The sequence below is a fragment of the Canis aureus genome, chromosome 30 (assembly GCF_053574225.1).
Source record: "Canis aureus isolate CA01 chromosome 30, VMU_Caureus_v.1.0, whole genome shotgun sequence".
In the NCBI taxonomy this organism is placed as follows: Eukaryota; Metazoa; Chordata; class Mammalia; order Carnivora; family Canidae; genus Canis; species Canis aureus.
The window spans coordinates 40775554-40800302 of record NC_135640.1 but is presented as its reverse complement, the minus strand read 5'-3'; the positions used below and the strand labels follow the sequence as shown (position 1 = coordinate 40800302).

The following is a 24749-nucleotide window of genomic DNA, read 5'->3' as shown; positions in this document are numbered from 1 at the left end:
TGTGAGACTTTGAAAAGCTTTTTTTTTTTTTTTTTAACAATTTATCTATTTGTTTATGAGAGACACAGAGGGAGAGGCAGAGACACAAACAGAGGGAGAAGCAGGCTCCCTGCGGGGAGCCCGATGTGGGACTTGATCCCAGGACCCTTGGATCACGCCCTGAGCCAAAAGCAGACACTCAACTGCTGAGCCATCCGGGCATCCCTGAAAAACGTTTAAAATTCCTCATTCCACCTCTCCTCTCATAGATGAGGATACCAATCAGGAGACAGGAGGAGGCTTGTCGGGTTTATTTGCATATATTCATATATATGCATAGATACTGTTGTATAGATTACAGAAGATAATTTGGGTCATGGAGAACGCTAGGTGGTATGTTTCTGCCTCAGCGTCCGGGTTGTGACCCACTTGTCCACCCCCTTACCGAGCACGGCTGCCAGGTACACACCCTAGGTCAGGATCCTGGGTTATAGTGTGAGTGAGGTGAGGTCTCAATCTCACCCTCCATGTACTAGCTGTGTTATTTGGGCAAATCCTTTCACCTACACAGACCAGGAAATGGGAGTGAAATCTTAGCCCTCCCTTGAGATTGTTGCAGGGATTAAACGAGATACAGCATGTAAGATCCTTAGAAGATCCCCTGGCCCACGCCAGCCTGCAGTGACTGTTAGCTGTTATTCATAAAGGAACCAAGAAGGTAAAAAAATGCACTTCACAGGGCGTCCAGGTGGCTCAGTAGGTTGAGGGTTTCAAGGTCTTGGATTAAGTCCCTCATTGGGTTCCCTGCTCGGTGAGGAGTTTGCTTCTCCCTCTCCCTCTGCCACTCCCCCCACTCACACGCTCTCTCAAATAAATAAATAAAATCTTAAAAAAATATCTACATCACATGCAGGTGTGGGCAGGTGTTGTGAACTAGGAGAACAAGGGTGTGCGTGTCCGGGTAGTGGAAGGTCCCTGTCTTCACTCAGGTGAAAGTGAATTCTTCTTCGAAGACTTGGCTCCTGAGTTAGGAGCTGAAGGATGGGCGGGTTGAACGGTCGGGGTGTGTCTAGACAAGCTCGAGTTGCTTACGCTGTCAGGGGCCCAGGAGCACAAGAGGGTGGTGGGGGCGTGTGGGTCCAGTTCCCACCGGGTCCTACTTCTCACACGCAGGAAACCGTACTTGGTTTCTACCCTACAGGTTGTGGGGAGTGCGGAGTGGCAGGGGAGTGACATAGATAGATTTCCACCTTTTAAAGGTAACTAAGGAAGCAAACTTTTGCCCAGATTGGGCCCAAAATCTTGGTGGCTGAGACAGTAGATGGGAGACAGTTGCTGCAGAGCAAAGGAGAAGCCTCGTGGACGCGACCGGGCAGCACACGCACATGCGCGCAGAGGCCAACAGGTGCCAGGCTGAACCAACCCGGCCAAGTGGGAAGTGGCTGCAGCCCCTGCGGGGACGCGTTGTGCTCTGTGTTAGGAGCCACCACAACCTCGGCCAGAAGAACGTCCTTGAAAGCTCCTCAGACAACAGGTTTGCAAGTGGCCGATTCTGTTGGCTTTTGTTTATCTACAAAGAAAAAAAAAAAGGGATTCTGAAATCACTGGGCTTTCTTCTGCTCGATTTTGCTGTGAATCCAGAACAGTTCTAAACATAAATAAATAAAATCCATGTTTTATTTTTATTTTTTTTAAGATTTTATTTATTTATTCATGAGAGACGCAGAGAGAGAGGCAGAGACACAGGCAGAGGGAGAAGCAGGCTCCATGCAGGGAGCTCGATGTGGGACTCAATCCCAGGATCCCGGGATCATGACCTGAGCCAAAGGCAGACGCTAAACCACTGAACCTCCCAGGTGTCCCCAAATCCATGTTTTTTTTTTTTTGTTTGTTTTTTTTTTTTTAATTTTTTATTTATTTATGATAGTCACAGAGAGAGAGAGAGAGAGAGAGAGGCAGAGATACAGGTAGAGGGAGAAGCAGGCTCCATGCACCGGGAGCCCGACGTGGGGTTCGATCCCGAGTCTCCAGGATCGCGCCCTGGGCCAAAGGCAGGCACTAAACCACTGCGCCACCCAGGGATCCCCCCAAATCCATGTTTTAAAAGAGGTTTCTGCCTCTATCATTGAGGGATACTCTCACTGAGTATAGAATTCTGACTTTATAATTTCTTTTCTTTCAGCACCTAAAAATCGTCGCTCTGTTCCTTCCAGCGTGCACCATTGCGGCAAGAAGTCAGCTGCGTTGCCCCATCCGCGGCGACTCCAGCTGCGGTAAGACTGCTTCCGATTGCTTGTTTTCAACAATGTGATCGTGCTTTGCCTGGATGTGCCTGGATGTGGTTCTCTTTGTATTTATCTTGCTTGGGGTTTATTGAGCCTCTAAGATCTATGGGTTTATGTTTTTCATCAAGTTTCCCCACAAAATTGTCCATTGTTTCTTTGAATGCTTTTTCTCTCCTCTCCTGCTGGCACGCCAATTACATGTCTGTTAGACCCCTTGATGCAGTCTCCGCAGCCACTGAGGTTCTGCTCATTTATTTTCATCCCCCTTTCTCACTCTGCTTCAGTCTGGAGAATTTATATTTCGATGGCTTCATATGAATTAGCTGTTTCTTCCAGTAAAAATAAATAAATAAATAAATAAATAAATAAATAAATAAATAAATAAATAAAAATTTTTTTCTGGAAAACTTTTTTGTGTGTGTTTTTATTTTATGTCTGGAATTTCATATTTGTTCATTTCTAATTTCTTTTTTAAAAAATATTTTATTTATTCATTCATGAGAGACACAGAGAGAGAGAGGCAGAGACATACACGGGCAGAGGGAGAAGCAGGCTCCATGCAGGGAGCCTGATGCAGGATTCGATCCAGGGACCTCAGGATCATGCCCTGGGCTGAAGGCAAATGCTCAACTGCTGAGCCACTGAGGCATCCCTCATTTCTAGTTTCTATTCACCATTCAGATTTTAAATTTTAATGCAGCTCCTAGGTCTACTTCTATTCACTGGTCTTTCTTATGATGATGGGTCATGTTTTCTTGCTTCTTCACACATCCAGTGATGTGTTGTGTTGAACACATCATGGATGCAACGTCGTGTGTCTGGGTTTTATTGTCAGCCTTAATAAAATGCTGAGCTTTGTTCTGCTGGGCAGTTAATTTACTCACCAGGTGGATCTGATTCTTTTAAGGCCTGTTTGAAGTTCTGCTAGAATAGGCACGAGGTGCTTTCCCTCTGGGACTTGATCAAGCCTACTTTTATGGCATACTGTGAACTGGAAGTTTGTGTACCCCTAAATTGGTCTGTAAAGATCCTAACACAGAATATGATTGTATTTGGAGGTGGGACCTTTGAGAGGGATAGTCTGGTACCAGTTTCTCCATTATAGTCAGAAGCAGAGGTCCACGTGGGTGGTGATATCTGAGGAAGTTCCCATTTTGTTGCTTTCTGTTTTCTCTGTGAACTGATAGACAATATCACCCCCGGATGCAGAATGGAAGTGAGAGGGGGTGGAGAAGGGTAGCTTCAAAGAAGAATTGCAATGCCAGTGAGTGCCAGGATCTGTCTGAGATCCTGCGTGGACAGGGGCCACAATCGGCAGCATGAGTCCAGGGAGCTCAGCTGGAAGAGAGGGCCTGGAGACAGTAAGCAGATGGGTGCAGTGCTGGGCACCAGGACAGTGGATGGAGCAGACAGAGTGGGGACGGTGGGGACCTGCCTGGGAAGAAGGGAGGGAGGAAGGGAGGGGCATCACAGTGTTCACACAGGGAAAGAGAGGGATGGAGGGAGTGAAGGGCCTTGGGATTTGAAGGACAGGTGTGGTGGGAGGAACAGAGAAAATCTTAGAAGTTTAGGACATTCTGGGGCACCTGGGTGGCTCAGTGGCTGAGCGTCTGCCTTCAGCTTGGGTTGTGATCCCAGGGTCCTGTGATCGGGCTCCCCGCAGGGAGCCTGCTTCTCCCTCTGCCTGAGTTTCTGCTTCTCTCTGTGTGTCTCTCATGAATAAATAAATAAATAAAATATTTATAAAGAAGCTTAGGATGTCCTGAACAGAAAGGATGTTAGCATGTCTTATTTCTGAGTGTGGTCATGGAGGACATGTAGCAGACCTGGAATAGGGTGTGACGTTTCTATAGATGAGGAGGAAACGAAAACCCAGGTGCCTAGGCATTTGGGTGAGCTGTCCATTGGAATGCAGAGGCCAGCAGGGATGTTGCTAAGTCTTGGGGTGACAAGGGACACAGAGAACCCAGTGCTAAAATCCTTAACAGAAGTGACAGGCTGAAGGTCAGGAGATGACAGTAGGGCAGGGCCGTGGGAAGTGGTGAGGTTCACACAGCCCGCATCTCCGAGGAGCATGGTTTTGGCATGCACGTGGAGACACGGGGGTGCGAGGCCAGCGTCCAGCCCCCTGGCCTGAGCCCACGTGACGGAAGTCATGGAGGTTGTGCTATGCACAGCTCCCCACTCAGGTAGGGCGCCGCTGATCCTGGACATATTGTATCTATTATCCTGATCTCCCCTCAGCGCCAAGTAACTTGTCTTGAAGCAAATGAGCCATTTTCTAACTTGTACAAAAGCACCGTGTGGGCGGAGAAGGGAGTGGGGTTGCTGAGCACCTCTCCTGGGATGAGCACAAGGGAAGCAAGTCCAGGAAGGCGCTGGCTTCTGCTAGTACCGGGGGCGGGTGAGAGATGGAGGGGCTTGGCCTGGATGGGCAAGTTCTGCACGGCTCCTGGAAGGGCCGAGATGGGGGCAGTGGGAAGAAGTGGGTAGCGGTTCAGGGAGACAAAGCAGAGTGGGGACATGATGGTCCCTCGGGGCCCTTATGTCTTGCTGGTGATCAAGGGTGGTGGGGACATGGGTTGGGGAAAGCTGAGTTTGCAAGGTTTCGAGGAATCTGGTGGTTGCCCGGTGGTGGGTCAGGGGCCTGGTCTGGAGGGACTGGATGGGGTCAAGCAGAAGCTCTGGAGCAGGAGGCCTGCTTTCTGAACCCCAAGAACGCTGGGATTTGGATTCTGTGTGTCTCTGGGTCCCTGGCTGCTCAACCCACGATTCCCAGATGGGTGCCCTCCTGCAAGGCCTCAGCCAGTGGGGGCTCGTAGCCTCCCTTTGCCCCAAATCTTGTCCCTTGGGGTGCCTCCGTCTCCCTTCTCCCCTCTCTCTTGGTTCCATCCACGGACTCTCTTCCCCGGAGCACGGGACCTCTGCACAGGGGCAGGCTTATGTCTCTAGGAAACACACAGAGCTCCCACGGAAGACAAATAGGCATTTCAGGGGTGCCGAAACCAGCTGCTGATTTTTACACACCAGCCTCTCGTCCACGGGGAGCAGCCCCTGCCCAAGCAGGAGACAAGGAGACAGAAGACCAGAGGCTGGCAGAGGCATCGTGCTGCCCTCGAGGTGGGCTCTTCCCTAGGCCTCCGGCTGGCTCCCTCATTTTCCCCAGTAATCTTGGGCCTAATATTTAAAAAAAAAAATCATGCGATAACCATGTACTTTATCAGGAGACATACATAGCTTATCCTTTCCTGGGTGTGACCCTGAGGGTGCCCAGTGCCAGACGTGCATGTGGCTGGTTTTCCACGTCGGCATCTTGGCGTGACCTGGCTCGCGGCCCCGGGGGGCAGGGGGAGGCCTGGCAGCAAGGCAGCCCCTGCCGGAAGCCTCGCCTGCAGGCACGGCCGCTCTGTCCCCTGCCCATCGGCCTATCTCAGCTTCTTTTCCTAACAAAGGACCTGAGGGGTTGGTGCCACAGGGGACACAGAAAAGTTATTTGCATTTGCTGAGCAAACAGAGAGGACATTATAAAACGCCCGATGGCAGTGGGCAGTGCACCTTCTGCAGGCGGCCCTGGCGCGCAGCATGGACATGGGACCTCGAGGCCTCCAGCTGCTGGCGGTGCTCCTCGCCCTGGGGCTGTGTGCCCCGGCGGGGGCCCAGAAACCTTGTAAGTGAGCCCCCGTGAGTCGTGCCGTGCGGCTCAGCGTCCTTGACCTGGCAACAGGGCAACGGGCCCGCGAGCCCAGGTAAACCCCAAATGCAGTGGGGTACGCGGGTCCCTGGCTTTCTGTGGTGCCCCCCTGGCCCTGGATGGGTCTCGGCTCTTGTTTGCCTTCCTCAGAGTCACAGGGTGGAATGATGGGTTCACCTGAGAGCAGAAGCAGCTCAAAAGGCATCCTGACACCTGTGATGTGCGCTGGGGGCATTGGTGCCTCCTTCCCTGCCATTTGGGCGGGGGGGCGCCCCCAGGGCTGGGAGAGGCCTCCTTCCTGGCAAAGGTCAAAGCAGCCACAGGTGCTGGGGGCCAGCTGGGTAGGGGGGGCTGAGGCAGGAGGCCCCCAGGGCACCTGGAGCCCACCTTGGTCACCTTTCATCTTGACTCTTCCTAGGCCCACTGCCTTTCCTAAATTTTTCCCTTATTTATTTATTATTATTATTATTTTTTTAAGTAGTCATTTCTGGGAAGCCCTGTTCACTCCTCAGGACATTGCATAGTTCAAATCCGGGCAAGAGGAGACTTTGCCGTTTCCCGGCGTGGCCACAGGGCCCGGGGAGGTGTCCGGACGTGGCCCCGGGAGCAAGCGGGGAGCGCAAGTGGGGACGGGCTGACCAGGGCTCTCTCCCCAGCCGCCTGCCAGTGCTCGCGGATCGAGGCCTCCCACAGGAAGAACTGTGGCTTCCCGGGCATCAGCGCCGCCGAGTGCTTCAACACGGGCTGCTGCTTTGACTCCAGAGTCCCCAACGTCCCCTGGTGTTTCCATCCCCTCCCGAAGCAAGGTAACCGGCGCCTGGCCCGCCCGAAGGGCCTCCCTGTCCACCCCTGGACCCCCCCCAGGGCCAGCCCTACCTACTCCCCCTCCCGCACACACTTGCAAGAACCGGTCAGTTTTACTGTTAGAAGGAAGGACAGCTCCCGGGCCTCTCCTGGCTGCTGGGGAGCTGCTGGGGGACAGGGAGGCAGTCCCTGGGACATTATCCACCGAACTGCCCACCAGCCTCCAATGGTAGGAGACCCACTTAGGGCTTCCAGGGTTTTCTTCCGAGAACGAGTTTCACGGCGGCGCACGCCAGCCAGATAGAAGGGCGTTCGTCGCGAGGTGCGCGGGGAAGGAAGTTGCATGTGCAGAGCACGCGGCGCCAACGGAACTCGGCGCCCACGGCCGCCCGTCCACGCCCGCCAGTGACTGTGGGTCACAGGCTCCCGGGGCTCCGAAGGGGACGAGACAGATGGGTGGTTACGAGGCAGGGCTTCTTCTCTGGTGGAGGCATTGCTGGCTTTCAGGGCTCTAGCAAAATGCATCACCCGTTTAAAGGATGCTCACCGGCCCGTGCTCAGCAGGGTACGGGGGTCACCCCATTTTACAGATGGGAATATCGGGTCCAGAGAGGCGAGCTGATTTTCCCAAGGCCCTGGAACCTCTGACCTGTGGTGTCTGTGCAGATCCAAGGGTGGCCAGCCGCTGGCTAAGGACCCTTAGACAGTCCTTGGGGGTCGTATACGGCAGCACCTCACAACACGCTGAGGCTGCAGCTCGGTGGCACCCGCGTGTGAGGACAGGAATAGAGGTGCCAATTCCCGAGCTGCGCTAACTGAGTCTCCCTGTTGCTCCTTTCCTGGTGCCTGGGGACGCGTGGCCAGAGTCGGAGCAGTGTGTCATGGAAGTGGCGGCCCGCAAGAACTGTGGGTACCCGGGCATCAGCCCCCAGGAGTGTGCGTCTCGCAACTGCTGCTTCTCCGACACCATCCGCGACGTGCCCTGGTGCTTCTTCCCAATCCTCAATCAAGGTAACGTCCGTGCAGGACGGGGCGGGGTGGGGGTGTTGGGAGCCGGGCCCGGCCGACTCCAGGCCAGACCCCCGAGCGCAGCGGGGATCGTTTCAGGAGGAAGCAGCTCCGAGGGTCACTCTCCACAGTGACAGCAGCTTTGGGATGAGCCGAAAGCCACCAGGGTTCCCACTGGGGCTTGTGTGACAGCCGCAGGTCACCTCAGCCATGCCCCTGGGTCCCGGCCCAGCTGCCGGTGCCGCCCAGGCGACTGTCACGCAGCCCCTGGTTTGCACGGCCACTAAGTGCCATGCGCTGTGCCAGGTGCCGGGGAGGAGGATGTGGGCCTTGCTGTTCGCTCACGCGTGAGCACGATGGACCAGTTGGGCTCACGGAGGCCTGCTCAGGGCCACCCCGGGAGGCTCCAGCCGCCCCATCCCCCTAACATACAGTGTGTCTCCTGACCTGAGTTTGGCAACACGTCCCCCAAAGCAGGCACCGTGCGCTTACCCATCTAGATGCTTTTCTTTCCCTGTTTCAGAACATCAGGGCGAGCCAAAGAGCGCAGCCTTCACGGGGACACTCCCGAGTGATTTTTTATGTGACCTAAGGGTCTCTCTGGACAATTGCCAGTTACTGGGGGAGGGGATGGACCCCTGAGAAGTGTCCTCCTTCCCTCCTCCAGGAGCGAGCTCCTTGGGCAGGAAGTCTGGCCAAGGGCCTGTTGACAGGAGCCCCAGGAGGCTGTCAGGGCGGGGTCCCTTGGTCCCCTGATGTTGTCACCCACCCCCTGGCATTTCATGTTTCCAGATTGTCATTATTAAGAGGAGTCCCTTCGGAGAACCCACCAGCCTCCCTGGGTGTTTGGAAATGAAGACCACTCACCATCACATCTCAGGTCCCCCGAGTGCCGGGCTTTCCTTAATCTGCTTTTTATCCTTGTCACTGGTTCAACAAACAATTCCCTCAAATAAAGAAAACCTTGCTAAATTTCCTCTTGGCTTCATTGACACAGACGCGGAGAGACAGGCAGGGAGTGTGTGTGCATACAGACGTGAGTGTGCGTGGGGGGACGACTCCCCTCGCACACGCAGGCCACGCCAGCAGCAAGGGGGGGGGGATTCAGATTCCACGATCAGTCCCATGCCCCATCATTGGTGTAAGAACTCAAACCACCTTTGCCCCGAAAACCTCTCGGAGTCGCATCTGATTTCAGATTGCAATTACTAAATCGCTTCACTTTTACCACGTGCAGCCCAGGCCACGGCTTTTGCACGGAGTGCAGGGGACCCGCCGTCTAGCCTCCCATGGGTGGGGCGGGCCGGGCCAGCTCCAGGGCCTCCACCAAGGCCAGGCCAGCCCGTGGGAGGGTCTTGGCACAAAACCTCCGCGAAGGGGTGCTGGCATTCTTCCGTCAGGGCTGGGGGTGCAGCGGGAGGAGCCGGGCCAGACTTTCTGTGGCTTCTCCCTCCTTCCTGACACCATCTCCAGCCTGAGCCCGATGGCTTAGCCAGGGTGTCACCCAATGGCCCGCCTGCCACCTTGAAAACCCAAGGGCTCCCCTGCCAGGGTGGGGAGGTGCCAACTGGCTCTGCATTCGATTCCGAAGTGCATCCTTCAAGGAAGGACTTGGCCCACATCGGCTCTCAGGACTCTTGTTTTGAGTCAAGTCACTGTCGTGTCTTTGTCTGGCTCACAACACACTCATAAGCTCAATGAAACGAGGGCTCTCGTTGGACTCGGGGTCTCCGAGGCCGGACAGACGGCCAGTGGAGACAGACTCTGGTCCCCGTGATGCTATTCTCTACAGAGCATCCTGTCCCTGGCCGTGTAGTTCCCAGTGAGCATGGCCCGTGGAGAGGGTCTTTGACACACACCTTCTGGGACATGTGACTTGTTCGTCCCAACACCCCTGGACTGAGAGTTTGGAGGCACCCCCAGGACGGGTGCCGCGGCCGTCCTGCATGCTGGGCTGCGTGGAAACTCCTGGTTTCGTGGCCTCCTTGGGCGTATTCCCGTCTGCGGTCCCTGCCTTCAGGCTGTGGGGGCCCTGGGCGGGGGTCTCCCCGGTACGGTGCGCCCTAGCTTCTGAGCCGATCCTACGTTGCCTTCCTGATAAATGAGGGAGGAATCTTGAAGAGCTGCAAGGCCTTCCCCACGGCCCGGGGGCTCAGCAGATCTACTCTGTTTCAGATACTCTGTCCCCTGCTCACTCCACCACTGCTGCTTACAGGTCACTGTGTGGCCCCCATCGCGGCTGGGATCCTACTGCCCCCCACGTCCTCCTCTTCCATTCATGGGCCATCCGAGGGTCCTCATTGCCCCTGGAGCAACAGATGGTGACATTCAAACCCACCACATCAAGAAAAACAACCTTCCATCCTCTTCCCACAATAAAGTAATTTCTTGGAGCCCTGTGGGGTGTCTACTTCCCTGTCCCTCTGTTTGGTCTCCTCCAGTGGGCCCCCCCCCCCCGAGGTGGGGAGCAGGGAGGCTGGTGCAGAGGGTCCAGCAGGAGGAGGCAAAGGCCAGCTCTGCCCCTCAATCCCACCATCCTGGCCTCCTGGCTCCTTGGGATCACGCAGGCCCTTGTCTGGATGGTTCAGGACAGGGGACCGGCCAGCGTTTCGGCAGAGAGAACAACAGGACATGTCACAGTGCACGTGTGGGTTGACATCCCTGGGTGACCTCAGGGAGGTTCTCTGATCTCTCAGACTTTCAGCCTTTCTGTTTGTAAAATATAGGTACTAATTACATCCCTAGCCGTGTTGTCCTGGGACTGAAAGCTGATCTTCATCCTCCGGGAGAGTCTGGACAGAGGTGACTCTCTGCTGTCTTGTGCTGACGAGACCAAGCGGGGTCGTGTCAAAAAGCCCCCTCCGTGGTGCGGAGCAGCCTGGCTGCGTCCAGAATGTGAGCAGAGCCTGACGAGCACGTGCTTACTCCTTATACGCACGACACCCTGTATACTGAACACGGGGACACTCAGTCCTCCACTCGAGGTAGTTATGTTCTATAAAGTCGTTGACACTGAGTCAGCAAACCCTGAGCCATTGAGGCTGGGAGAAACACACGGTCAGGAGACTGAGCGCCTCTGAACCAAATATTCAATGTTCAGTTCATGACCTTGGGGGCACCTGGGGGCCTCAGTGGGTTCGGCTCAGGTCATGACCTCAGGGTCCTGGGATGGAGCCCAGCATCGGGGGTCCCTGCTCTGGGGGGAGCCTGCTTCTCCCTCTGCCTATGTCTGTGCCTCTCTCTCTTGGTCTCCCATGAATAAATAAACAAAATCTTTAAAAAAAAATTTTTAGCGGGTAAGTGGATTTGCAAATAGGGATCCACGAGTAATGAGGATCGGTTGTATATTCATCGTAGGTGTTGCGTATTCATTAATGTGTTTTGGAGACAGTGTGATACATACACACAAATACCCCCAGCTGTCGCTTTGGGGTCCAGGGGCCCAGCCCCTCTGAGCGGCCGCAGCACAATCTGAACCTCCGCGGAGCACCTGGAGCTGGGGGGTTGCCATAAGAGCGTATGCATCGGATCTCCAAAATACAGACACTGCACTTACTTTCTAGATCTCTGCACGGAGCTCACTTCCCAGCTGTGTGACCTTGAGCAGGTTACTTAGATATTCTGTGCCTAATTTTACCCATGTGCGAAGTGGGGGTACTCACAGCATCGTTTCTTTAGAGGCCCGTCGTGGGGATTCAATGAGTTAATTAATGAGACGGGCCGTCGACAGGGTCAGGCACACGGCGGGTGCTTGGTGAGCATGCAGCCAGTGCTCCCGGGGACATGGAAGTGTCCCCGCCGTCTCACGACACAGTTCTCAGACCCTCCAGGATCCTAGCTGCTGATGTAGGAAGGCCAGGCCCTGCCAAGTCCCCTCCCCAGGGCTCCTCCTCTGACTCTGGCTGCGGCGCGGTGGTCCCAGGGTGCTGTGCTCCTGTCTCGGGCTGGCAGGCTGCTGCTGCCCCCTCCTCAGGAAGGCCCTGGCCAGAAGCGTCCTAGTGAAAGGGGACTGTGTCAGCCCACCGTCCTCCCCTTTGCACAGCCACCTGCCCCTTGCCCAAGGCTTGTCTGCATCAGTGCGAACAGTTGTGGGAGGCTTCCGGGGCACTCCCGGGACTTTCCTGAGCGTGCCTGAGCCCAGATGGACTGTGGTCCACAGCCCCTGAAGGAGCCTGATCCCTGCTCCGGCCCAGCCAGGCTCCCCGGGCAGCTCAGACACGGGTGTGCTGACACCAGGGCTCCCGGGCCGGGCCGGGTGACCAGCTTTCCACAAGGTCCTGTGGTGGCCTGTAATCCAAAGACAGCACAGAGTTCCCTAAGTGCTCCACCTTCATCTGATTCAGTGAGAAATGTGGCTTCGAGGGAAGGACCAACGGTTCTGTTCGTGCTTCTGGGCCAGGTGGCTAAGGGGTGTGAGCACCTGCCCCGAGGATGCCCGGCCCTCCCGCGCCCTCTGCTGGCAGTCTGGGCGCCGCCTTCCCCGCCTTCACCTGCTGGGCGCCTGGGGTGTCGGTGGGTGCCCCCCGGGGCAGCAGAGACGCGGTGCCTGACTCTACTTAGCCCCTCAGCCCCCCAAAGTCAACAGAGTCAGTTCAACAACGATTGCAAGTTACTAAACTTATCACGGGAATCAGAGGGGGCCAGATGCACTGACGTGGGCTTGTCGCGACGTGGACACTTTGCATTCAGCAACGCGGCTCCCTTGTGGCTGGAAGACAGAGTGTGCCTCACATGGCCTTTCTTCTGTGTGCAAAAGGAGAGGCAGGGGGTGGAGGGAGGGAAGGAAGAAGAAGGGGAGGGAGAGAGGGGGCAGGACAGAGATCCAGTCTCTCCTATTGACAGTAATCCCATCAGATCGGGGTCCTACACGTATGACCTCATTTAAGCTTAATTACACCTGTAGAGGCCCCCCCCATGCCCCCACCCACTTGCCCCCTGCACCCCCACCCCTCCACCCTGTCTCCAAATACCATCAACCCGAGGGTCATGGCTTCTGCGTGTGGACTCGGGGGTCGTACCTCAGTCACAGCATCAGGAATCAGCTCACCGCCTTTGCACACTAATTAGTAACACTGGTAATGGTCACAGTTAAAATCTTGAAGGTTTTTAATTTTTTTAACTTAGCTCTATTGAGGTATAATTCAATATAATAAAATTTTCCTGCTTTAAGTGCATTGGTTCATTGAGTCTTGAGAAATGTCCACAGTCATGGAAACAGGACCCCAAGGAAGACGCAGACCTTCTGTCCTGCCTCCAGCGCCCTCCTCCCACCTCCAGCCCCCAGAGCCCCGTGATCCACTTTCTGTCACTACAGTTTATGACTCTTCTGGAATTTCATGCCAGTTAATCCAACGTGGGCCTGGCTTCTTTCACTCAGCACCGGGCTCCCGAGATGCACCAGATCTGTGCATGCAAGGGGGGCTCCCCTGCATCCTTCCCCGCCCCTCCCCTGCACTGCACCCCCTCTCTCCCCCTCCTCCATGCAGGAACATTTGACACCCACACGGCTCACCAGCTGATGGACGGCCCGCCAGGTTCCCAGTTGTTTGGTGTGAACCAAGTCGTAATGAATAATTACGTATTCATAATATGTATAATACCCTAATACGAATAATTACCCAGGTCTTCCTGGGCTTTGGGTAAATACCTTCCCTCACCGTAAAGGTCGGTGGGTGAGATGTCTGGGTGCATGGAGGTGTCATGCTTCACTCTGTAAGAATCTGACAAACCGTTCTCCAGAATAATCCTCCCGTGTTACCTCCCCAGCAACATATGAGGATGAGGATTGCAGGTGTTTTGTATCCCCTCCTGCCCTCGGTATCATTTGTTTTTCTTTTCTTTTCTTTTTAAAGATTTTATTCATGAGAGACACACAGAGAGGCAGAGACACAGGCAGAGGGAGAAGCAGGCTCCATGCAGGGAGCCCGACGTGGGACTGGATCCCGGGTCTCCAGGATCACGCCCTGGGCTGAAGGTGGCGCTAAACCACTGAGCCACCCGGGCTGCCCTCATTTATTTTTCAACTGTAGCCAGGCTAGGGTATGCGATACTGTATTTCATTTTAATTTTAATTTCTATTTCCCTAGCAGCTAGTGATAGGGAGTATCTTTTCCTGGGCTTCTCTTCTCCTTACATCTTCTCTGCTAGAGCCTCTGCCCAAATTTTTATATCATTTTACTCAGGGCCTTTGTCTTTTTCATACTGAGCCGTCAGGGCTCTTCATCTATTCTGCAAACAATTTCTTTCTTTTTTTTTTTTTTTAGAGAGATTTATTTATTTATTCATGAGAGACCCAAAGAGAGGCAGAGACACAGGGAGAGGGAGAAGCAGGCTCCCTACGGGGAGCCCGACACGAGACTCGATCCTCGGACCCCGGGGTCATGCCCTGGGCCAGCCAGGTTCCCCTTAGCAGTACCTTTCAAACAGCAGGTGTGTTTCATTTTGCTGAAGCCCACCTTCTTTGTGACTCACACTTTCTATGTCCCTCGCTTAAAAAAAAAAAAAATCTGCCTAATCCGAGGCCACAAAGATTTTTCTACTATATATTCTTCTAGAAGTCTTATAATTTCAGCGCTTGCCTTTTGGGATTTATGACAGTTTTCAAGTTAATTTTTCAGTATGAATTAGGACATTCTCCTTTATCTTTTATTCTTGGAAACAAGGGGACCATTTTCTGTTTGCAGCTTCTTCAGAATTTCCTATGATCAGCTTTAGTAGAATAGGTATGGTTTCTTCTTTAAACGTTTGATAGAATTCCCCTGGGAAGCCATCTGGCCCTGGACTTTTGTGTCTTGGCAGGTTGTTGATGACTGCTTCAAGTTCCTCCCTGGTTATCGGCCTGTTCAGGTTTTCTATTTCTTCCAGTTCCAGTTTTGGTAGTTTGTGGCTTTCCAGGAATGCGTCCATTTCTTCTAGATTGCCTAATTTATTGGCATATAGCTGTTCATAATATGTTTTTAAAATCGTTTGTATTTCCTTGGTGTTGGTAGTGATCTCTCCTTTCTCATTCATGATTTTATTAATTTGAGTCTTCTCTCTCTTCTTTTTAATAAGGCTGGCTAATGGTTTATCTATCTTATTAATTCTTTCAAAGAACCAACTCCTGGTTCTGTTGATCTGTTCCACAGTTCTTCTGGTCTCGATTTCGTTGAGTTCTGCTCGAATCTTTATTAACTCCCTTCTTCTCCTGGGTGTAGGATCTATTTGCTGTTTTTTCTCTAGCTCCTTTATGTGTAAGGTTAGCTTTTGTATTTGAGTTCTTTCCAGTTTTTGAATGGATGCTTGTATTGCGATGTATTTCCCCCTCAGGACTGCTTTTGCTGTATCCCAAAGATTTTGAACGGTTGTATCTTCATTCTCATTAGTTTCCATGAATCTTTTTAATTCTTCCTTAATTTCCTGGTTGACCCTTTCATCTTTTAGCAGGATGGTCCTTAACCTCCACGTGCTTGAAATCCTTCCAAACTTCTTCTTGTGATTTAGTTCTAATTTCAAGGCATTATGGTCTGAGAATATGCAGGGGACGATCCCAATCTTTTGGTATCGGTTAAGACCTGATTTGTGACCCAGTATGTGGTCTATTCTGGAGAAAGTTCCATGTGCACTTGAGAAGAATGTGTATTCAGTTGCGTTTGGATGTAAAGTTCTGTAGATATCTGTGAAATCCATCTGACCCAGTGTATCATTTAAAGCTCTCATTTCTTTGGAGATGTGCTTAGAAGACCTATCGAGGGTAGAAAGCGCTACATTGAAGTAACCAAGTATAAGTGTATTATTATCTAAGTATGTCTTAACTTTGGTTATTAATTGATTGATATATTTGGCAGCTCCCACATTCGAGACATATATTGATGATTGTTAAGTCCTCTTCTTGGATAGATGCTTTAAGTTTGGAAAGATAGAAAGAGATGTAATACTTCCAAACTCGTTCTATGAGGCCAGCATCACCTAATTCCAAAACCAGACAAAAACCCCCCAAAAAGGAGAATTAGAGACCAATATCCCTGATGAACATGGATGCAAAAATTCTCAACAAGATACTAGCCAATAGGATACAACAATACATTAAGAAGATTATTCACCATGACCAAGTAGGATTTATCCCTGGGACACAAGGCTGGTTCAACACTCATAAAACAATCAGTGTGATTGATCATATCAGCAAGAGAAAAACCAAGAACCATATGATCCTCTCAACAGATGCAGAGAAAGCATTTGACAAAATACAGCATCCATTCCTGAGCAAAACTCTTCAGAGTGATAGAGGGATAGAGGGAACATTCCTCAACATCTTAAAAGCCATCTACAAAAAGCCCACAGCAAATATCATTCTCAATGGGGAAGCACTGGGAGCCTTTCCCCTAAGATCAGGAACACGACAGGGATGTCCACTCTCACCACTGCTATTCAACATAGTACTGGAAGTCCTAGCCTCAGCAATCAGGCAATAAAAATGAATAAAAGGCATTGAAATTGGCAAAGAAGAAGTCAAACTCTCCCTCTTCGCCGGTGACATGATACTCTGCGTAGAAAACCCAAAAGACTCCACCCCAAGATTGCTAGAACTCATACAGCAATTCGGCGGTGTGGCAGGATACAAAATCAATGCCCAGAAGTCAGTGGCATTTCTATACACTAATATTGAGACTGAAGGAAGAGAAATTAATGAGTCAATCCCATTTACAATTGCACCCAAAAGCATAAGATACCTAGGAATAAACCTAACTAAAGAGGTAAAGGATCTATACCCTAAAAACTATAGAACACTTCTGAAAGATATTGAGGAAGACACAAAGAGATGGAAAAATATTCCATGCTCATGGATTGGAAGAATTCATATTGTGAAAATGTCAATGTTACCCAGGGCAATGTACACGTTTAATGCAATCCCTATCAAAATACCATGGACTTGCTTCAGAGAGTTGGAACCAATCATTTGTGTGGAATCAGAAAAGACCCCGAATAGCCAGGGGGATATTAAAAAAGAAAACCATATCTGGGGGCATCACAATGCCAGCTTTCAGGTTGTACTACAAGGTTGTGGTCATCAAGACAGTGTGGTACTGGCACAAAAACAGACACATAGATCAGTGGAACAGAATAGAGAACCCAGAGGTGGACCCTGAACTTTATGGTCAACTAATATTCGATAAAGGAGGAAAGATTATCCATTGGAAGAAAGACAGTCTCTTCAATAAATGGTGCTGGGAAAATTGGACATCCACATGCAGAAGAATGAAACTAGACCACTCTCTTTCACCATACACAAAGATAAACTCAAAATGGATGAAAGATCTAAATGTGAGACAAGAGTCCATCAAAATCCTAGAGGAGAACACAGGCAACACCCTTTTTGAACTCGGCCACAGTAACTTCTTGCAAGATACATCCACGAAGGCAAAAGAAACAAAATCAAAAATGAACTATTGGGACTTCATCAAGATAAGAAGCTTTTGCACAGCAAAGGATACAGTCAACAAAACTGAAAGACAACCTACAGAATGGGAGAAGATATTTGAAAATGATGTATCAGATAAAGGGCTAGTTTCCAAGATCTATAAAGAACTTATTAAACTCAACAGCAAAGAAACAAACAATCCAATCATGAAATGGGCAAAAGACATGAAGAGAAATCTCACAGAGGAAGGCACAGACACGGCCAACATGCACATGAGAAGATGCTCTGCATCACTTGCCATCAGGGAAATACAAATCAGAACCACAATGAGATCCCACCTCACACCAGTGAGAATGGGGCAAATTAACAAGGCAGGAAACCACAAATGTTGGAGAGGATGCGGAGGAAGGGGAACCCTCCTGCACTGTTGGTGGGAATGTGAACTGGTGCCTCCACTCTGGAAAACTGTGTGGAGGTTCCTCAAAGAGTTAAAAATAGACCTGCCCTACGACCCAGCAATTGCACTGTTGGGGATTTACCCCAAAGATTCAGATGCAATGAAACGCCGGGACACCTGCACCCCGATGTTTCTAGCAGCAATGTCCACAATAGCCAAACTGTGGAAGGAGCCTTGGTGTCCATCGAAAGATGAATGGATAAAGAAGATGTGGTTTATGTATACAATGGAATATTCCTCAGCCATTGGAAACGACAAATACCCACCATTTGCTTCGACGTGGATGGAACTGGAGGGTATTATGCTGAGTGAAGTAAGTCAATCGGAGAAGGACAAACATTATATGTTTTCATTCATTTGGGGAATATAAAAAATAGTGAAAGGGAATAAAGGGGAAAGGAGAAAAATGTGTGGGAAATATCAGAAAGGGAGACAGAACATGAGAGACTCCTAATTCTGGGAAATGAACTAGGGGTGGTGGAAGGGGAGGTGGGCGGGGGGTGGGGGGGACTGGGTGACGGGCACTGAGGGGGGCACTTGATGGGATGAGCACTGGGTGTTATTCTATATGTTGGCAAATTGAACACCAATAAAAAATGAATTTATATTTTAAAAAAAAGAATTTCCCTATGAGGCCTCTGGGCATGAAGAATTTCACAGGTTTCCTAGTCTCCTGCGGTGTATTTGAGCTCCCTGTCTCTACCGGAGCAACTGTGGTGAGCTGTGCTTTTTCCTAGGGATTTATCCATCTCATCTGGATTTTTCAACTTGCACAGAGTCGCATAAAGTTGTGTAGAGCAGCTTCATGTAATTTTTAAATTGTATGTTTTAATAGGTTGTTTCCCCTTTGTCAATCCTTATTTTGGACGTTGGGAGGTTTCTCTCATTTCCCTCTGTGATTAGGTTAGCTGCTGGTTTGAACTTTTAGGTTTGTTTTGTTTTTTAGAACAGAGATTTTGATTTGCTTAATTGTAAGCTTTTTCTCTTCACTCCTTCATCAATTGTTTTATTTGGGCTCTCGTTATTGCTTACTGGAAATTTAATCCACTTATCCTTGGTATGTATTTAAAGCTATACATTTTACTGCAATCAATATTTTAAACATTCTTCATAAATCCAGAAATATGGTATTTTTATTATGATTTTTTTTAATTCTGTAATTCTCGTTTGTAGTTTATCTTTTAGCCAAGAGTGTTTACTTTATATTTATTTAAATATCCGTGTGCAAAAACCTTTAAAAAAATGTCCTGAGTCTCTAGTTCTGTTGCCTTTGATCACAGACCGATGTTGAGGCTTCTACTCTGTGCAACGTCCTCATGTTTTCTTTGTGAGCACGCATATGATGAAGCTTTGCGGGTCTTTATAGTGGGCACTTAAGAAGTTGTGTTGTCAGGACTTAAAGCCTGAGGTACGTGCATCTCTAAGACCTACCTTACTGATTATATTGCCGGAGTCTCTATTTTCTTACTTATTTTTTGGCTCACGTGACTTGTCTTAGGCCTGGCATGGGGTCCCCAAAATGCATCAGTTCTGTTTTTTGTCCATACCTGCCTGCACGACCCATTCTTGCCAGTTTGTAAGCAGAATGAATACCTTTGCCTCGCCTTTTGTTGGTACAAACATGTTTGTAACCGTCATATCCTCATGGTGGTTTGTGGCCTGTAAAGTGTCCTTCTTTGTCCCATGTAGGTGCTTCGGCCTGAATTCTATTTTGTCTGATTATTAAGAGGGCATCTCCTCCTCACTCGCTGTCCTACTAGATGAATCGCTTCTTACCATGAGTGCTTTAAAGTTGTACGCTCTTCGCATTATATTGATAAATTTCAACCATTATCATTTTCAAAGATTTTTTATTTTATTTGAGACAGAGAACACGAGTGGAGGGCAGAGGGAGAGGGAGAAGCAGACTCTCTGCTGAGCGGGGAGCCCAATATTGGGCTGAATCCCAGGACCCAGGGATCATGACCTGAGCTACAGGCAGATGCTTAACTGACTGAGTCACCCAGGCGCCCCTGTAATTTATAATCATGATGGCTATTGGTTAAAAGCAGAGAGTATATGAAATCCCGGTCAAGAAATACAGGAAGTGAATGAGAGAATAATACAAATAATTACAATGAAAATCCATCTTCAGATCTTCAGATCTTCCCCAGATAAGTTATCCAGTTGGTGGATTGACCTAAAAATCTTGTCGTGAGAATCCACATTTCTCCAGAAAGTAAAAACAATGTTAAAAAAGAAGGAAATTACCAGAATATAAATGATTATGTTCTTAATGAAACACTTTTCAGAAGTAAAATATTTGTATATCGATTCACTTTACCGTATACCCTACAAAGTTACTGCTGATTATTTTTTGTAATTCCTACAAAAGGGTTTTCGGCCTTGCTTTCTCTGAGAACTGTCCACAGGCGGAAGGGTTGGGAAGCATTGCTCAATGTCTGCTTTTACACCGCCTACCACTCTTGATCTTCACAATAACTCATGAGTTATTTATTAGCTCTAGAATCTGAACTTTTCTGTTGTGTGGTTACTTTGTCCTGCAAAACATAACTTGGCGCACCAAGTGTATTGAATTACACTGGAATCCCACATAGGGTTCCGGTCAGCCTGCTCTCGGTTTGTTTTATCAAGGGTCCAGAAAACTGTGATGATGAGCAAATGCTCAGCCCCTGCTTCCCATTCATGGAGTAACCACTGGGTACTTACCTGGAGCAATGCAATTTGCTAAAACTAACTTCTGGCCTCGGGGTGCAGCATTTGTGTTACAGGGTCCCTCACCCTGAGCCTCAGGCCAGGGTCAACCTGTCTTACTCCCTTCTCTGATCCATCCTTCAGCCACAGATCCCCAAAAGCAGGGACTTCCATCCTCCCACAGGTGGGAGCTGAGCAACAAGCAGCTTCCAACTCAGAAGAGTGGGAAGGTCAGCTGAAGCCAGACATGTGCTCCAGGAACAGTCAGCGGCTCTGGGCATAAAACTCAGGAGTCTGGTTAGTGAGTTAGACCAAACCCCATGGAACTGAGTCATGAAGGACCAAGGATGGCCCCCCAGATCATCCCAATAGTAACAAAGCAGTCACTGTATGGGTCTCTGTCACCAACTCCCGCTGCCGGCAAGCCAATGGCACCTTACCTGTTGCATTGTGCTGCCCGTTGCTGCTTGACTCACAGCATCTTGGAAGGTGTCATGGTCATCCGTCAGGAAACCACAGTTCAGGGGTCCAGGGACACCAAGGAAGCTTGAATCCCAGTCTCTGTCTCTAGACCCATCAGGGCCATCCTCTCTCAGCCTTCCCACCTCACATCAAAGATGAAGATGAAGGACCCAGGCCATGATCACTGTGCTTGGTTCTTGCCATCTGGAGGCCAAGCACCAGGGACCCTTCTGCTCTCTGCGTACCCAACGTGTCTTCCACCACATATTCAAGTCTCAGGATGTCTCACTCTGCTCTGATGTCCTGGAAAGAGGTGCCTTCTTGCTGCATCTTCTTCATATTTGAACAACACATCCCCATTGACTCGATGACATCCCTCCTGCCTTTCACAGCCCAGTACAGAGTATCCTCTTCCTCTCTCACCATCTCCATTAGAAGAGAGATGCGCTAACGTTGATACCCAACGCCCACACATCTTCCCTCCTGCAGCCTGCGTGTGTGTGGGTGACCTCATTTTTGAAGTTAACATATTCATCTGCTGGATCCTTCTCAGTGTGCTGAGCCACTGGAGGGCAGTCACTACAGTGGTGTGCAGGTGGCCAGGATCCCACAATGTGGTCTTTGACTTTATAATGCCCCCTCATGACAGCAGTTTTCTTATCAATGGTGACCACGTCATCCTCTTCCTTTATGACCTCCCACAGCACCTGGGCTGAAGCCCGGGCACACAAAGGATGTTTGGTAAATATTGACCGATTGTCCTTTGTTCAATAACTTATCCACCTATAGGAGCTCGACAAATATTAATGCTTTGGTAAAACCTCTCAAGACATCCAAAACGAGATGTATGTATGAATGATCTACTAGTGAACCACAGTATTTAGCTTCTTGCCACTTGATATGCAAAACAGGGCCATCATGAGTCTTGAGACCAGGTGGGCACCTTTATAAGTAAGAACTACAGAGAGTCATTGGCCACCGAGGCCGGCTCTTGCCTGTGGGGTTTGCCTTTCTTTGTAGTCTCACACTTTTGCTTTCAATTCCCTGATGGATTTCAGACTTAACAGGGTGCATACATGATGGCAGGGCCAGAGCATTCTTTGAAACATTGAGGTGATGGTGAGTACCGACAGGGTCACCGTGAGAGGGATACTGGCCTCAAATCTGACAAATGCCCACGTGGCACCTTTAACACAAACCACCCAGAATCCCTGTGAGCAGCAGCCCTGGGGAGGCGGCTGGTTATGGGGAATCTCTCCCCTGCCCCGCGCAGAGAAACCTCCCACTCCTGCATAGACAGGTGCAAGGAAGCATGTGGAAATACTGGCCCAGGTCGTCTTGCGCATTCTCTTTGCAGCTTTGATGGTATGTTTTTTGCTTTTGGCAAATAATGCATCGCTTAAGGATGGGATCTGCTTTCCATTTCTTTTGAGTTCCCTAAAAACTACTGTAGTTGAGCTAAAATTTCTCTGTGATGTGGTGGGAAGAACCAGGTATGATAGAGGGTTGCATTTTATGAGATGTAAGATACTTTCAATTCTGATCATTCTTATTCTACCTTTTAGTGAAAAATCTTTTTTTTTTTTGAATTTATTATTTTTATTTCTTTTTTTACATTTGTTTTTATTTAAGTTTGATTTACCAATATATAATATAATACCCAGTGCTCATCCCATTAGTGAAAAATCTGATAGACCACTTATCCTCCTCTGATGGATTAGTGCTCATTTCTAGAAAGTCAGAATCATGATCTGTTGTTTATTCTGACGGACTTTGAGGTGAAGGATGAGATGGTGCACAGCATGGGGACACACCCATGGCGCATTTGCGTCGGAGATTAGTAGTATGAACCCATGATCGCTTACTTGGCATTTTCCCACTGGGATACCAAGTGGACACTCATGCACGCTCTTCCTCCCCAACCCAGGACATAGTCAGGTCTTCATATCTAGCAGATTTAGTAAAGTGACTAATATGGATAGAAAGTTGAGACTGTGCTACAGGAGACCTAGGAATCAAAATCCGAAAATTTGAAATGACTGGAGACTTTATTTGCTATTAAGACAGACCCTGGATGGAATTCCAGAGAGGTCCCTCCCTCATCCTGGACCAGATCCCGAGTCTGAGAGTTGGCTTCTCTCAGGTTTGGTCACTCTCAGCTTCACAAACCACGTTATGTTATCTGGATTTTTATTTTTATTTATTTTATTTTTTAAAAGATTTATCTTTAATTTTTTTTTGACACTGGGTTCAGAGTAAGAGTTTAATAAGGTACTTGAGGGCAGTTAAGATTACATTTCACAGTGTTATGTAGAATTCCGCTCCTATGTTAAATCTGATGTACTCAGTTTCAGCCAGGATAGACTACTGGTGGCTGAGAAAACCTCCATAAAATACTGGTTTATATTTAAAACTCTGGACAAATCCTTCATTGACATCACAGTAACGGGCACCATTCCGAAACAATTATTCTCTCCAGTAATCTTTTTCTTTCAATCATAACATAGAACTCTTACAGTCAATAAACCAACAATCTGAAAGTTTATAACAAGGAAACAAAACAGTATAAATGTCCAGAGCTGCTCATGAATATACAAATTAAAATTTACAAGGTAGGAATTTTAAATAGGAAAAACCTTTTTGTCCTAAATGTAATCTAGTCCTTGAATAAAAGCATACAGTTTGTAATTATTTTAATGGCAAAATTTTAATGTCATTTCTTTTGTAGTTTAAAATGTGTGACTAAGTTAAATGTGCCTTAACTATCTTTGAATGAAATATTTGAGAAGTTACATGATGGTAAGATCCTGTCCAGTAAACTTGATGGTTTGTACTAACATTTTCTAGCATAGAGCACCTTCAGTTTCACCTAGCACAACCAACCAAAGAAGCAGAGATATTCACGAGAGACTCAGAGAGAGAGAAAGGCAGAGACACAGGCAGAGGGAGAAGCAGGCTCCCTGCAGGGAGCACGATGCAGGGACTCGATCCCAGGACCCCAGGATCACGCCCTGAGCTGAAGGTAAATGCTCAACCAAATGAGCCACCCAGGCATCCCTACACACTACCCAGACTTATCCATGTTGGACTTTCTATTTGCCTTGATACCTCTCTTTTTATAAAAAGAAATAAAACAGTGAAAGTACCTCTTTTACCCATTCTTTTCCCTCCCTTCCTGGAGATAACCGCCATTCTGAAATCACTATACATTATTCCTGTGTATATCCATCAACAGTAGGTGATGGGTTTTTTTTTTTGTTTTTATTTTATTTTATTTTATTTTTTGTTTTTTTTTGTTTTTTATTTTATTTTTTTTAAAGATTTTATTTATTTATTCATAGAGACAGAGAGAGAGAGAGAATGGCAGAGACACAGGCAGAGGGAGAAGCAGGCATCATACAGAGAGCCCGACATGGGACTTGATCCAGGGTCTCCAGGATCAGGACCCTGGGCTGAAGGCAGCGCTAAACCGCTGCGCCACCGGGGCCGCCCTGTTGTTGTTTTTAAATAATAGAAGTGATATTATAATGTACAGGCTTTGATCTTATATTTTACATTTAACTTCTGAAACATATTCCTATTGACAAAAATAGGCCTGATTCATTTATTTTAATGTGGAATGCATTGCCCTATTGATAAGCAATTATATATATTATTTCCAATTTCTTACTATCAAAACAATATGCACTCGTTCCATTTACTAGGTATTGTCCAAAGGCTTGTCCAAGTAGATGCATTAATTACACTCGGTAACTTTGAGGAAGAGTTCCTCTTTCTCTGTACCCTTGTCAGTATTTTGTGAGGTGGGTACAATCCATGTGATCGAAGTGGTGTGTAAATGTTAGGTGATTTATCGTTCCCCACTGTGAGTGATGTTGGGCCCCTTTCCATCCTTTACCATGAATTACCTGTATGTGTATTTTAAAAACCATGTTTGTCTTTATCTCACTGGTTTGTAGAAATTCTTTGTGT

General features: G+C 48.9%; 1 protein-coding gene across 1 annotated transcript; it reads left to right on the top strand.

Moving 5' to 3' along the window:
• Positions 1-5771: 5771 nt before the first annotated feature.
• Positions 5772-8739, top strand: TFF2 (trefoil factor 2). The gene is made up of 4 exons (XM_077879299.1): positions 5772-5931; positions 6612-6761; positions 7624-7770; positions 8560-8739. Exons 1-4 carry the CDS (start codon positions 5847-5849, stop codon positions 8571-8573), a joined length of 396 nt encoding a protein of 131 aa, XP_077735425.1. The 5' UTR covers positions 5772-5846; the 3' UTR covers positions 8574-8739.
• Positions 8740-24749: the final 16010 nt, after the last annotated feature.

What these genes read in the sequence shown, in the direction of transcription:
- TFF2 (XM_077879299.1), top strand. Translation starts at nt 5,847, where the DNA reads ATGGACATGGGACCTCGAGGCCTCCAGCTGCTGGCGGTGCTCCTCGCC. An exon ending in GGCGGGGGCCCAGAAACCTT is followed by an intron (nt 5,932 to 6,611) that starts GTAAGTGAGCCC and finishes CTCTCTCCCCAG; the next exon opens with CCGCCTGCCAGTGCTCGCGG. An exon ending in CCATCCCCTCCCGAAGCAAG is followed by an intron (nt 6,762 to 7,623) that starts GTAACCGGCGCC and finishes ACGCGTGGCCAG; the next exon opens with AGTCGGAGCAGTGTGTCATG.